The following is a 14,541-nucleotide window of genomic DNA, read 5'->3' on the forward strand; positions in this document are numbered from 1 at the left end:
CGAATTTTTCATAATTTTATTGTAATGTCAGTTGGAAAAATCAACTCGATTGCAATGTGATTGCGAATCAGAAAATACAATATAATTTTTTTTGTCATGCAAAACTAAGTAATGAGATTGAAAGTAGTTCAAAATAATGTCAATTGGGTGTTTTTTGTTACTTTTCCTTTGCCAGCTGTTGCAGTAACCAGTCCATTTAGTGCAAAAAAAATGAAAAAAATATAAATAAATGTTTACTACACTTAACCCTTTTTTATCTCATTCGTTTTTTTTTTATTTTGTTCTTCCTTTATTCGCTTTTATTACGTCTGGTCAATGATTGCCTGTAATTTTTTCTTCTCACTGATTCTTTCATTTCTTTCCCTTTTATTGTGGCAAATGCTTTAACATTTATTTTGTAAGCGCCAACTCCTCGAAGAAATTATTCTGAAGAAAGAGAAAAAAATGTTGAAAATGAAAATGCCAGTTGTATATTATGCGTGTGTATGTGTATGCATATGTATAGCAGCAGGCAAGAAAAAGGGCAAAGAAAAATTATTGGTTGCCATTTTAAGGCGATTTACATTAATTCAATAAAATTTCTCATCTTTCTTTCGAGCGGCGGCGAATACTCGTAAAGAACACCCAGCCAGCCATTTATACGTGAGACTAGACACGCCCACGTGTTGGCGCATAAGCTGTATGTGTGCATGTATGCGTGTATGTGTGTATGCATGCATGTATATATGTATGTATGTATGTATGTATGTATGTATGTATGTATGTTTGTATGTATGTATGTATGTATATATGGATGTACGCACGTATGTATGTATGTATGTATACCACAGCTGTTAAAACTATGAATGTGTTTGTATGCTCACCCTTCATGAACGTCTTTGACTCGAATTTTCTACTTTTTGCCTTTTTACAACTTTTCGTTGTCTCCAATTTACAGTCGAAGATTGTTTTATGCAAATTGCTCTATATTTGTGTAAAATTTATGCCAAAAGTTTTCCCCTCTATTACTTATATCATTTATGGGGGTGATGGATGTTGAATTTGTCCTTTTGCTTTGCTTCGGCATATTTAATTCGTTGCTTTAATACAAATATTTTTGTGCGTAACTTTAAGTTAGATTTTAAGAGAATATTTTGTAAATTTCTTACTGATTTTTCGTATCCCTTTTTTTTAATTTCAGAACAATTTCATATTTTTGTGGGCGATTTGAGCTCAGAAATCGAGACCCAACAATTACGCGAAGCTTTTACGCCATTTGGTGAAATTTCGTAAGTATTGAAATATTTTCATATAATAAATATTTTCTTTTGAAATAAGGAATACAAAAAAACTTTAACTACAAGAAAAAGAGATGTATGAATTCCAATAACAACGGGCCAGTCTTGAAAAGGAACAGAATGCGGCAAAATTATTAAATTGAAATATTTTTAATATTAAACTTAAATATTTTAAATATTAAATTTAAAAAATTAAATTATTAAAGCTAGTAGCCCATAGGTGTTACAAAAGTTTTTTACATCAGTTGTAAGATTTAAGTTACCAAGTGCTTAAAAACTTCCACTAAAAACTGAAACTGCTTACATCAAACAGCTTGGAATTCGACTACGTCAATCTCTTTTCCAAAAAAGGCACAACAAATTTCTCCCAGCATTAAAAGAAAACTACGGGAAAAACAGATTGCAAGAAAAAAGTGGCAGCAAACTAGACACCCGACAGACAAAAAAAAACTTAAAAACACTCACAAGGTAGCTTAAAGAAGCTCTTGTTAATGAACGAAGCACACAATTTAATCGCCACCTCAGAAGTCTTAACGCCACAGCAGATTCTGAGTATTCGCTCTGGAAAGCTGCTAGAAATATAAAAAGACCTATACTCCAGATACCTGCCCTTCTAATGGAAAATAATGAATGGACTAAAAGCGACTCCGAAAGAGCACCGACATTTGCCCGGTACTTAAAAAAAGTATTTACCCCACACTCAATGGCCTCTTCACCCGGTACCCTAGAAGACATAAATTCTATACTAATACAAAGCTATCGAAATGGGTTCACCCATACGTAAATTCTCTAAATTTGAAGTGAAATCTGCCATTAAAAATCTGAACACAAATAAAGCTTCCGGCTACGGTCTTATTGTAGCCAAAGGACTCAAAGAGCTGCCAGAAATAGGAGCTACCCTGTTAACGTAGAAAGAAAGGAAGTAGAGGTATGAAACCTAACTCCAATACAGGGATTAATTGCGTAGAGCTGAACATCAGGCGGCCAAATAAGCTCCCTGACCAATGCAGTATTTTTCAAGCAGAATTCTTTGCGGTAGGAAAGGCCGCAGAAATAGCACTAGCAAGGACATCGAGCAACTCCAACATAAATATATACGTTGACATCGATTGGGTATCCGGACATACGGACATTGCAGGAAACAAAATTGTAGATGAGATTATCTTGATTGATTGAAGCGCTGTTTACATACAATTCGAACAAGAAAACGACATACTGAAACCTTTAAATACGGTCGACATTGACATCGCTGCGGACATGAAAGCACGGATACCCAGGAGGTGGAATAATCTAGCCACTTGTAAAACTGCGAAAATCATTCTGTACACAAAAAGCAGATAAATACGCCAGATTCGTACTAGCCCTGTCTAGAAAGGAAAGCAGAACTATCGTAGGTATACTGGCAGGCTACAATTTGTTAGCGGCACACGCATACAAGATGGGAATTGCAAACAATGATAGCTGCTGATTTTGCAATGAACTGGGAGAGAGAGAAACTCTAGAACACCTTCTATAAGCTTCAGAGCTTACTTAGATTCTCAAAAGACGCAGGCTTATTACAAGAAGCCTACTACAAGGAAACGTAAGAGTAAAGCTCCATCTGGTACCACTAAGGACCAATAGCTCTATGTGATGGCTTTCAGCCAGCCAGGTCAAACTAACTTAATCTAACTTAACCACTAACTATAATGACTGCATATTTTTGAGCCAGACTTTGTATTAATTTCTGTGCTAGTAGTGGAGGTAATTGGTTACAAATCAGCAAAGCCGCCCATATTTGTTTTACCTTGAGTTTTTACTTAGTCATTGCATACAAATTTTCAATAGGGCTGTCATCGGGCGACTGTGAAGGCCAATCCAACATTTCAGTCCCCGTTTGCTCTTTTCGCTCTACACATCTACAGCTTCGATACTTGGCTTGGCTTGGGATCGTTGTCTTCTTGTAAAACCAAGGGTTGGCTAGTTATTCTAAGCATCTTTGCGGTGGACGAATTAAAAACTGCATTCAAATAGTAACATTAAACACAAATAAACAGCCAAGTCCTTGTTGGGAAAAGCAGCGCCGAACATAAACCTAAACTGGATGCCTAAAAGCTCGTTGAAGTTGTCGCCTATCAGCAGTACACCAGGGTCGACGTATGCAACTATTAGCACAAAAGGGAGACTCATCCGTGAACACCATTCCATTCTGAATTTGCCTTAGCCCATGTAAGTCTCTTTTCAATGTGCGATAATGAGAGCAGTGAATGGTTGCAATATGCCCTGGAATTTGAGGTATTCTACACGTAAACTTCTTCGCATCTTGCCTTTGGATACATTAACATCACTTTTCCGTAAAACTGCTTCGGCTTCACACACCGACATGCTCTGCTTTGTCAGAAATAAATTAAAGATATTTTGTCTCGCTTTAGAGAGGTAATTTTTTGGGCCTCTTCCGGGGTAGTCGTCATCGTTTTGAACTTCGGCATTCCATTGCAATCATTTCTTTACGAATGTCTTCAACTTCTGAGTATATTTTGTTGCAGATGCTTGTGGCATTTTTGGACCTTTAGGGTGTGCACATGGAACATTGCTTCAAATCGTTTTTCATACGCGGAACTCATTTTGTAAAATCCATGTAAGCTTTCTAAATTTCTCCCAACACTTACAAATTGCACAACGCGTATTGCAAAGAATCCTTTTAACAGCATTTAAATTTTTTATAATGAAACTCTTAGCTTTAATTTTGCCAGTCACGCTTCTATTAGTCATAGTGTACTTCTACTCACTCTTATTTTACAATTTGAGAAACGTCTCCCTCATTTTTATGTTTTAAATGCAATGTTAGGCCAATAATAAAAAAAAGCAAACTGCTAGTGCCCATAATATTCCACCCTAGATGGGTAAAAAATCACTCCATATCATTAACAGGATAAAAAAAGTATTTTTCACGCTCTTTAGTGCCTTTTGATTTGTGTTGTGTGACTAGTCCACATCTTCAATCATTTGCTAAACTGCTCTGCATTTAGATATTTAGGCCAAGAGTATTTAAACCTTTTGTCTGCCCCTGGTATTTTTTCACATATAGCAAATTTGAGAATGACCTTCCTTTGAACAGGAGCTATATGCCCTTCAATATCTCAACTGAGAGTGACACGTTTAACACAAGCAAAGTGGTGACGACAACTGAATTTATGTGGCAACCGCTACCAAGTTTCATGCGCTCAGGTGGCGACTCTGGCCGTCTTGTTTTTTGATTTTTTATCTTGGCAAACTGCTGCCTTTACTCAATCGTACTCTGTACATGTTATCACAAAAGGCGAACAGCTCAGCGTCTCGTGTTTTGCGAGTGTCTGTTTCTGAGTTTGACCCGCTCACTTCCTGCTCCTGATTGTGGAGCTACTGACTTTTGATAAGTGTGTTTTGACGATTGTTACGAATTCAACGCGCCCAATTTATAAACACGAGTCGCCGCACACTTTCGTCAGAGCCCAGTGAATGTACTTATAGATACATCAGGGAATCTGTTATCAGCCAGTTTTCTAAAATTAGAAAGCAGACATGTTTATAATAACAGCATTGAAAAGAGGCCGACGAATTGGTAATTGGGTTTCTTTCTGCCTTTAAGTCAATTTGTTTGGCCATTTTTGGCAGCTTACCTTATCTACTTGCACTTAGTTTCGAAGAGAGATTAGATTTTCAAATAAACAATTTATTATGTTGCTCGATATCTTGAACGAAGTTTTGAACAAAGTAACTCGATTTCATGTGATTCCTTCAACTGGATGAATTGAAATGCTTTAAAAATTATAAAGTAATGGCACGGCGAAGAGCAAAAATAAAGCAAAGTACCTCTTTCATAAAGCCTAACCTCAAATTATAGAGTGTTTAGCCGAGAAGGCATGTGTGCGACCACCATCTGGCTGATCTAAGTTCGATTTCCACTGTGGATATGGAACATCAAATGATATAAACTTTTTCTATGTTATAGCAGTGGCCTCTGGCAGCCATGGATGTTTTCTGCGATAAAAACAGGTTCATATAAAATCCGTCTGAAATTCAAAAGTAACATCAAATGCTACAGTGTCTTTTACGTTGCCGCAACAGTCGGTTCTGCGTAACCGTAACTATCCGAATTTAGATCCAGCCAAGCACTGTCACTTCAGCAGCATCCCGGTATACGTATAGAGAATGTTTTTGCTACTACAAGAACAACCACAACATTACAGTTCTTCCATTTAGCACATGAAATGGGATAAAAATATTTTAAAAATGCTCCAGCTTCAATATTAACAGAATTGAGTACAGCTTCTCCTCAAACCTCATCCTATTTAATAGATAAATATTTTGATGCTGCAGATACGAACTGAAGTTCCACCAATCGACTAAGATTAAAAGTAGCCAGCTTTTAGGTAGGTGAAATGGTTGAAGAGCCGGTCTGGCACTCCTGAAATAGCACTAAAGCGCCGTTTTGATACCATTATGAAACCTCCAAAGCAACCAGAGCTGTTGACATAATGGAGGAGATTGATTGGATTTAGGTTGGCGCACTGCTCCAGGCTGTCGAAGAAAGGGGCGCCCAGTGATCTTAGTCGTCTAGCTGGCAAACCCGGACATTTACAGAGAAAGTGCTCAACAGTCTCCTTCTCTGATGGGTCGCACAGCTTCTGCAAGGAGGGTCAAATGATAACCTTAGCTTTTCCGCGTGTGTGCCGATCGTCCAGTAACCGGTAAACCCTGCACAACCAAGAGATTTGATGTCCTCCTTACAGGAGTTTACTAATTTCGTTCTACACCATGGCTTTGCCAGAGCCTTAATCACAGCTTGACTATGGGAGAAAATGTTAATATCTCGCTCGCTCCCATGTTCCCTAAGCCTTTTGCATGCCTGCAGAATCGTAAAGACTTCTACTTGAAAAACACTAACAGTGTTCGGCAGTTTAAAGGAGATAGATAAACTGGGATTTTGAGAAAAACCCTGCTCCGACTCTCGATTCCATCTTGCAACCGTCAGTGAAGACAGAGGAGCAGGCTTTTACTTAATTTATAAATTATGTTTACTCGCACACATAACAACGTATATCACAGCCCACAAATTCTATGCGAAATTCGCGAAAATTCCAGTTGATCCAAATCACTTCAATACTAAATCAAACACTCACCACTTCGTCCCATATATTTATATGTGTAAGTATATTTGTGTACTGCATCCTCCGTTCATACATTTATAATACATAAATATTTATCCACAAAATCTGGCTATTTCTACTGTCAACCTTTAGCAATCGCTTGACTTACGCTTATTTGTCGAATATTTAACGCAGATTTGCCTGTCGACAACAGACAGACGAGACACTTCTCCAACAACAACAACAGCTACAATAACTACAAAAGCAAACAAAGTGGTTAACATAAGCGACACCTTGCTTTGCCTGGAAGAATAGTTAGTAGTGCTGTTAACAGGCAGCAGGCGAGAAGCACATCACCAACATACACAAAATGCATATGAACGGTAACTGCGCGCCTAAAAATCCTCTACTAAATACTTCAGTGCTTAACTGCAAAGAGCTGCTCGCTCGTTGTTGTTGACTTGACGGCCTAACAGGAAGACGCGAAAGTGACACCATGTGAAGTGTTTGCCGAAAGGCTGAATGGCAGAGGCAAAAACGATATATGTAATAATAAGAGTGTGACTGTATTTGCTTAGAGGTTTTGTGTAGCAAAGAAGATTGCGTGGAAATGTAGCAAAAATATATAATATTTGAGCGGTTTGCTGATGTTTGAGTTGGTTAGCTGTCATAAATAGGAGTGAGATGTAGATGGAGAAGGTAGAGAAAAAAAATAGAAGGGGAAGAATGGGGAAAATTGATTAAATGTAAATAATATTCTGTATTTACTGCGAGAGGCGTACAATGAATTCTCGGTATCGAAGTTATTTAATAGTAAAGTGAGTAATTTATTAAGTGCAATAAACAGTTATATTACTTGATGGTTTAAATATAAAATTTCTCATAATTTTGGTCTCCAGTTATCGAGTAACCCTCGGTGAAAGTAGATCGTAATGACTAGCGCGACTATGTTGAAGAAAATCGAACACAGCTCGGTAATTAAGGGTAAAAAAAAACATTGTCGTTGAAATGGTGACTATTTATCACGATTTGGCACCATCACTATCTACTCATACAATTCAAAAGTAGTTAAGTAAATTTAAAAGAAGCAGGGAGGCAGGCTATTAAATATAACTCTCGCACAGTCTTACGCGTTACTGCTATTGCAGAAAAAATGTGAAAAAAGTGGGGAAATTTGTACCGGAGGAGCACGAATAAAGGTTGGATTTTTAACAGAGAGTCCTAACTTATCAGTTATTACCATGCACACTATTCTTCAAGACAGTTTTTATCGTTCTAAAGATCAAACGAAAAAAAACACTGCAGCGAGACATACCAAGTGAACTCGATGGCTGTTGGACGGCATTCTTTTCGTTATTCGTAAAAAAATACACATATAATCATGGCACTGTGCGACGGTGCGTTCTCATGTTGCAAAATCTACGACTTGTTTTCTTACGAATCCTTTTTTTCTGGCGATTTGCGAATTGTCTCACATAAACGTCTCATAACGCCCAAATAATAGTCCCTATTAACTGTCTGATCTTGGTTCTTGGTTAACAATACCGTTGTAATCCATAAAAACCATGAGTAACGCCTTTTCTTCTGACTAAAAATTACGTGGTTTCCTTGGTCTTATGGTTTATTCGAAGCTCTCCCTCACTCGCCTTATATCTGGATAGCTGGTCGTTCTTAGTTGAGTCTGATGAATGTTGGGTAGAATTCAGCCTTTGAAATCATGACTTTGGTGATGTCAAGGCGGTCTTCTTTTGCTTCATGCAAAATTGATTTCCTTTGTGACCAATTTTGCAGCCACAACGCAAGCCCAAATCATTAACAGAAATGTCCTAAATGGATCCATAAGCAATGTTCAATATCTCAGCCTGCCGCTACGTTCGTCATCTATGATGGACTCATGATCTCTTCTGAAGTTTTCATGCCACTCATAAACGGCAGTTTTCTTTAACAGTTTTCAACGTTACTGAAACAGTTTTTCAACATTTCTAAGTTAAGTTTTCCCACCATTGCAATAATTTTTAGCGCAAATTTTAATTCAAAATCACTTTTAAAACTGTAAAAAAAAATTTAAAACACACGCAGAGGTAGATTAAATCCAGACGGCCTTAACTTTTACAAATGTCAAGCAAAGGCGATAATGGCGATGGCAGGAATGTTAATTAAGATGCCACATCTAACAAAATAAAAAGAAAAATACATAACTGAAATCAGTTGCTTTAAAACGTTACCTGGCGGTTGTTCCGGGACCCTTTTGATGGAGGTAGTACAGGGTTGCCCATATTCGACGGACTCGATGACTCTTTGGGCCCATTCCAATCGACGCGGCCTCTCCGCCTGCAACAATATTTGCGTAAATTGAATCTTATACGGGAATAAATGCAAATCAATGCGGATAATTCGTTGTAAAGTGGATTTTGGGATGTCCTTGGCGACGTCTCAACACTGGCCCGTACAACAGCAATATTATCATCCGATCGCCTTGGTCGGTTTTGATTTGGCCTTTTTGGAAAGACCATCACCAGTCAAGAACCTTTCGCACAAACTTTTTATGGTGTTTTTCGAAGGCGCACTTTTCACATCATTTAATTTTTTATACGCTCGTTGAGTTTTCACAATTGACTTCTTTAGTTGAATGTAAATTTCAACAATTTGGGAGCGCTCGTGTGGCGTGTACTGTTCCATGGTAAAAATTTGCTTAAACTGACGCTTCAAACGCGGTATGTTATTAAGCGATCTGACGTCTCTGTCAAAAGATACAGAGTTGCCAGATGTCTCCGTCGAATATTGGCAACCCTGAATATCATAACGGCGAGTGTCGTAAGCGATGGAACGGGAGCTATAGGTGACACAGGCGAAAGCAGTTTAAGGCGACACAGACATAGCGCAGCGAATAATGTCGTCATGTCGTCCGAATAGATACAAACGCTCCGGCTCCGAAAGTATTCGATGCGGTACCAGCTGGTGGTAGCAGAGGAAGATGAAGGCCTCCTCTGAAGGACTTGGTTTCACTTCGTATGCCCAATTGGCGCCAATTAGCTTGAGAAAGAAACGACTGGCTCGCTTTGGTAGACTCGCCGAAATTGGGTAAGCGGCTATTGCCCCAATCAAGAACAAGAAGAAGAATATCATATCATATGGCGGATAACTAAGTTACTGACTTTGTTTCTACTCGTATGAGCATACACACAACTTCCGTATTAATTATAAATTAGACCGTCATGCCCTCAAATATCCTCATCATCCCCATTAACGCTGGTTTGTCTAATAAAAATTTAAATGCCAGATTAAAAAAAACGAATTAATAACACCACAAAGTGGTTCGGATTAGGTACAAAAAGCTCCAAAGCACAAAAAGCGGGAAAACGAGAAAGAAATAAAAGAAAATAATAATAAATGACCTACCCAAAGATGTGTGTTTACGAAATTGAAGGCAAAAAACTAATTAAATTAATTCACAAACATAAAAAGAAATCAAAAATGGCAGAGCGGATTGGATTGCATAGTCAAAGTTCCAAACGGAAAGATAAAAGAAAGTAATTAAAAAGAAATATCAAAACGGAAATAATATAAACTGGAAAATTAAAAGGAAAATAATAATTAAATTAATTAACAAACATAAAAGGAAATCAGAAACTGTAGAGCGAACATAAAATAAATATATTTATTTAACTTTTATTTATGCCCACCACCGCTTGCCCGTCGACGTGCAGCATTTTAATATACCTTGACAACTTTATTTAATGAGCTTTCTACCCCGCCCCTCTATCGCTTGAAGCGCTGCTGCGTTTTGCTCCACATTCGCTAATAACATTGGAAAAATCCAGGCATCTGTTGTACGTGAGCGTATGAACGATTTGTATGTATGTGGTTTGTGTTGCCTCTTTGCTCTCTGGGGTGTATGTGAAGGCCACAACATAAGCGCGAAAAGCACTCAACTCACACCTTTGACGCTGCTTAGCATAAGCAACACCTCGCCCCTCTAACTTCTGCAAAAATATTATATAAATTAACTTTTATTAAAATTTGCATAAATGTTAAAGTTCTGCTGTGCGATGGTCGGGCGAGTGCGGGGGGCGTGGAGTGTGATGTGCCATCAGAGACACAATTCCACAATTTCTGCCCGTGATATCACTTTGCCACACTGCCGTCAATCCAAATAAATGTTTCACTTTTTGTTTTGCTGTTATTTTTTTTTTTGTTTTTGTTAATTTCTCTTCTTCTCCTATTTCTTTTTTGCTTATTTACATAGTAGCAAACAAATGTCGGTAGACAAATAAATATTCATTCGCGCAAGCATACAAATAAAACAAAGCAAATATTTCTTGGCAGTATTACTCAAGAGTAGCCAGCGGCGGCGAATGGGCGAAGATGCAAGGTGGGATGGGCGCTGTGAGATGCGGTCGACGCTTAATGGCAGACTCGCTTCATGTTTGACACTTTAATATTTTACTTTATTAAAAAGTTTCACCACGTAACTCCCAACAGTATTAATGCAACGCCAATTCAACGCCATACAACTCGTTTAGTCTGTGTATTCGCACTACTGCTCGTCCATACATAGAGATACTACAAATAAGTTGGCGGGGCGATATTACTAATTTATTTTAATTAAAAAAGCTACCCCTGCACGAAAACCAGTTTCACAGTACAATAGAACTATCTACATTCCCATTAGCATTTCTGTGTTATTTTGCCAACCCCAAAAGTTTCTATCCAAAATAATATTTACACACCCCTTCTCTTGTGTTTGTCTTCCTTTGCAGTGATTGTCGCGTTGTACGCGATCCACAAACATTAAAATCAAAGGGTTATGGATTTGTGTCATTTGTCAAAAAATCGGTGAGTACTTTTACGTTTTATTTGCCTTAAATAATTGTTGACTCCAATTCATTAGTTATTAATTTAGCCCGAAAACTTTTCGCAACTCTTTCATCTTAATTAAAAAGCATGGCTCACAATTTTCCCTGAGTCACACTCAGCCACTCAGTCACTAACTCAACATATTTTCCTATATATATATTACATACTTACATACTTACATATTTACATACTTACATATTTACATACTTACATACACACATTTAACCTCTACTAATAATTTGAATTTCATTCGTACTTCTCTCATTTTCGCTGCACAACAGGAGGCTGAAAGCGCCATCACAGCTATGAATGGACAATGGCTCGGCTCGCGTTCGATTCGAACGAATTGGGCCACACGAAAACCGCCAGCGAGTAAAGGTGAGTGAGTGCGCCAAACAAAAAAACCTTATCTGGTATTCTTTAAAAAAAAAAAAAATGCATGTAAATATAAATCCATATAAATGTATGTCCCTGTGGGGAATTCGACTCATTTTAAATTCAGCGTAAGTCCACTATTTCTCTTCAGTCTCAAGGCATAAGTCGCCTTTTAGGCTACTCCGTTAACTTATCTGGTATGTGGAAGTGCTTGCGGCGTAAAGTAGGGAATATTAAATAAGATAAATCAAAGCATTTAATAATGGGTAGTCGAAAAAGTCTTTTCGTATTTTGTCAATAGATGTCGTTGGAGTCATCTATCTCCAGTGCTACCAATCACATTGTGTCATATCATATGGTGTTAGAAAGGTGACATTTTAAGCTTCATTTAACCAAAAAAAAATTAAATTCGGAGAAGTTGAAAAACAGTTAAAGCTGTTCAAAAGTGAGTGAAAATAATGAAGAAATTCGCTATATTTTGAAATTTTTGTATAAAAAAGGGAAGAATGCCACGCAAGCCACCAATGAAATTTGTGAAGTTTACGGAGACGATGCTGTATCAGTTCGTGTAGCACAACAATAGTTCGCTCGCTTCCGTTCTGGAAATTTCGATCGTTGAAAAAGTCGATGAAATTATGGAAAAATTGACCAGGACCGTCACATAAGCTGCCATGACATCGCCAAGGCACTAAACATTCATCAACAAACGGTTTTGAACCATTTAAAAAAGGCTTACAAAAAGAAGCTCGATGTTTGGGTACCACATGAATTGTCTGTGAAAAATTTAATGTACCGAATTAACATCTGCGATTCTTTGCTGAAACGAAATGAAATTGAACCATTTCTGAAGCGAATGGTAACAGGAGACGAAAAGTGGATCAAATACGACAATAAGGTGCGAAAAAGATCATGTTACAATAGTGGTGAAGCTCAACAAATGGTCTCAAAGCCAGAATTGACGCCTCGAAAAGTTATGCCGTGTGTTTGGTGGGATAGGAAAGGAATCATCCACCATGAGCTGCTCCAGCCTGCTCGAACGATTGATTCTACACTTTACTGTCAACAACTGATGAGATTGAAGCAAGCAATTGAAAAAAAAACGGCCAGAACTGAGCAGCAGAAAGGGCGTCGTCTTCCATCAGGACAACGCTAGGCCACACACATCTTTGATGACTCGGCAAAAACTGGAAGAGATTGGCTGGGAAGTTTTGATGCATCCAACGTATAGCCGTGACCTTGCACCATCGGACTACCATTTGTTTCGGTCAATGCAGGACTCCTTTAATGGAGTAAAGTTGGCTTCAAGAGAAGCCTGTGAAATTACTTGTAGCAGTTTTTCGCCGAGAAACCACAAAAGTTTTACACTGATGAAATAGTGTCTCTAGAAGAAAAATGGCAAAAGGTGGTCGACCAAAATGGTAATATACATATTTGGTTTAATAAAGTTCATTATAAATATAAAAAAAAAAAATGAGTTGAAGTTTGATTAGAAATACAAAAAGGCTTTTTCGACTACCCAATATTAGCGTTAATTATATCGGGTGTTTTCTTTAGCTGCATGAGAACTATCAATATCGCTAACTGTGGTTTGACAGCCGAGAGTGGCAAACTGTGGTGGCATTTCTGTTTAGTAAGCTTGAAATAAAAATACTTCAAATAAGCTCTTTTTCTTTGATAAGAAATATTAGTCATAAATATTAATTAATTTATAAATAGATGCTTACAGTAGTTCACAAATAAAGTGGTCAGTTGTTCTCTTTTAAAATATTTAACCACATTTTTCGGATAGAATTGTTCGTTAATTGTTTAAGTCAATATATTAGTTGACACCACCTTAACAAACTACGAAAAACATCCGCACACCCCCCCAAACAACTTTCCCCCCGTTAAAGCTACAACACAAACCGAAAAACTGTTCGGAAAAAAGTAGGCTTTGATTGTGATTTTGTAACTAAATATAAGACCCTGAAAAGCTGTTTTTCAAAATATCATAAAAGCAAGTACAGTTTTTCAAATAAACACAGAAAAATACAATAATTTTAATTCAATTTACGTAACTTTTTTTAATACATAAAGAAAATGTTTAACAAAAATGTATTTCCAGACGTTTCAAAATAATAAGACACTGTTTAATTAAAGTGATCGTTTAACAAAAGTACATATACTTTTTTCGAATTTCGTCTAGAATATTTTAGTATTCTATTGAAGTACCATTTGCTTTAGCGACACAAAGTAAACTTTTTTTCATCGATTCTGCTAACTTTTTTAAGTTTTTATTTACATCTAGAGAAGCCCATTTTGCCTTTATTGCCGCTTTAAGCTCGTTGGTGTTGTCAAAATGGCGATTGTTGGCGTAAACTCCTCTGACTATTATACCTCAAATGTTTTCTATTGGGTTTCGATCCGGAAAACATGCCGGCCAGTCCATAGTTTCTATGGGACAATTGGTCAGATACTGCCTTCCTTCCCTGCTTACGTGGATTCGGGTGTTGTCTTGCTGAAAAACGAAGGGCACTTCGCAATTATTCTGAATAAAAGGAATGAGACTGTTTTACAAAACGTTTTTGTAGTCCCCACTATTCATTCGCGATGATGTAAGCTGTATAACAGGAGTTGCTTTCGATGTTAATGCACCCCAAACCATAACAGAACCTCCACCGAAATAGCACTTCGAAAATTAAGAGGAGGCTCTTGAGCAAATATCTCCAATAATTAAAAAAAAGAAAAAAGAGGTTGTCTGTAAAGTCGGTTTACTGACGATAGCTTAACGTGACAACGTCATAAGAAAATATTGATGGAATGGTTGCAATTTTCAAAACAAAATTTTAATTTTATTTGTTTGATAGATATTTTGTATGGATATAGAGGAGGAGGTAAATGGAATTGCAATGGAATAGGTCAAGTTACATTTACACAAACGTGAA

The 14,541-nt window shown here is 37.4% G+C and overlaps 1 protein-coding gene across 1 annotated transcript in view; it reads left to right on the plus strand.

The window, feature by feature from the left end:
- The window catches only part of LOC128855052 (cytotoxic granule associated RNA binding protein TIA1), a 194,195-nt gene that overhangs the window by 120,464 nt on the left and 59,190 nt on the right, over nucleotides 1-14,541 (plus strand). Inside the window, exons 3-5 of the mRNA XM_054089640.1 lie at nucleotides 1,181-1,268; nucleotides 11,146-11,221; nucleotides 11,524-11,620. Coding sequence (XP_053945615.1) covers nucleotides 1,181-1,268; nucleotides 11,146-11,221; nucleotides 11,524-11,620 — 261 coding nt within the window. The remainder of the gene's footprint in view (nucleotides 1-1,180; nucleotides 1,269-11,145; nucleotides 11,222-11,523; nucleotides 11,621-14,541) is intronic.

Source organism: Anastrepha ludens, chromosome 2 (assembly GCF_028408465.1).
Source record: "Anastrepha ludens isolate Willacy chromosome 2, idAnaLude1.1, whole genome shotgun sequence".
In the NCBI taxonomy this organism is placed as follows: Eukaryota; Metazoa; Arthropoda; class Insecta; order Diptera; family Tephritidae; genus Anastrepha; species Anastrepha ludens.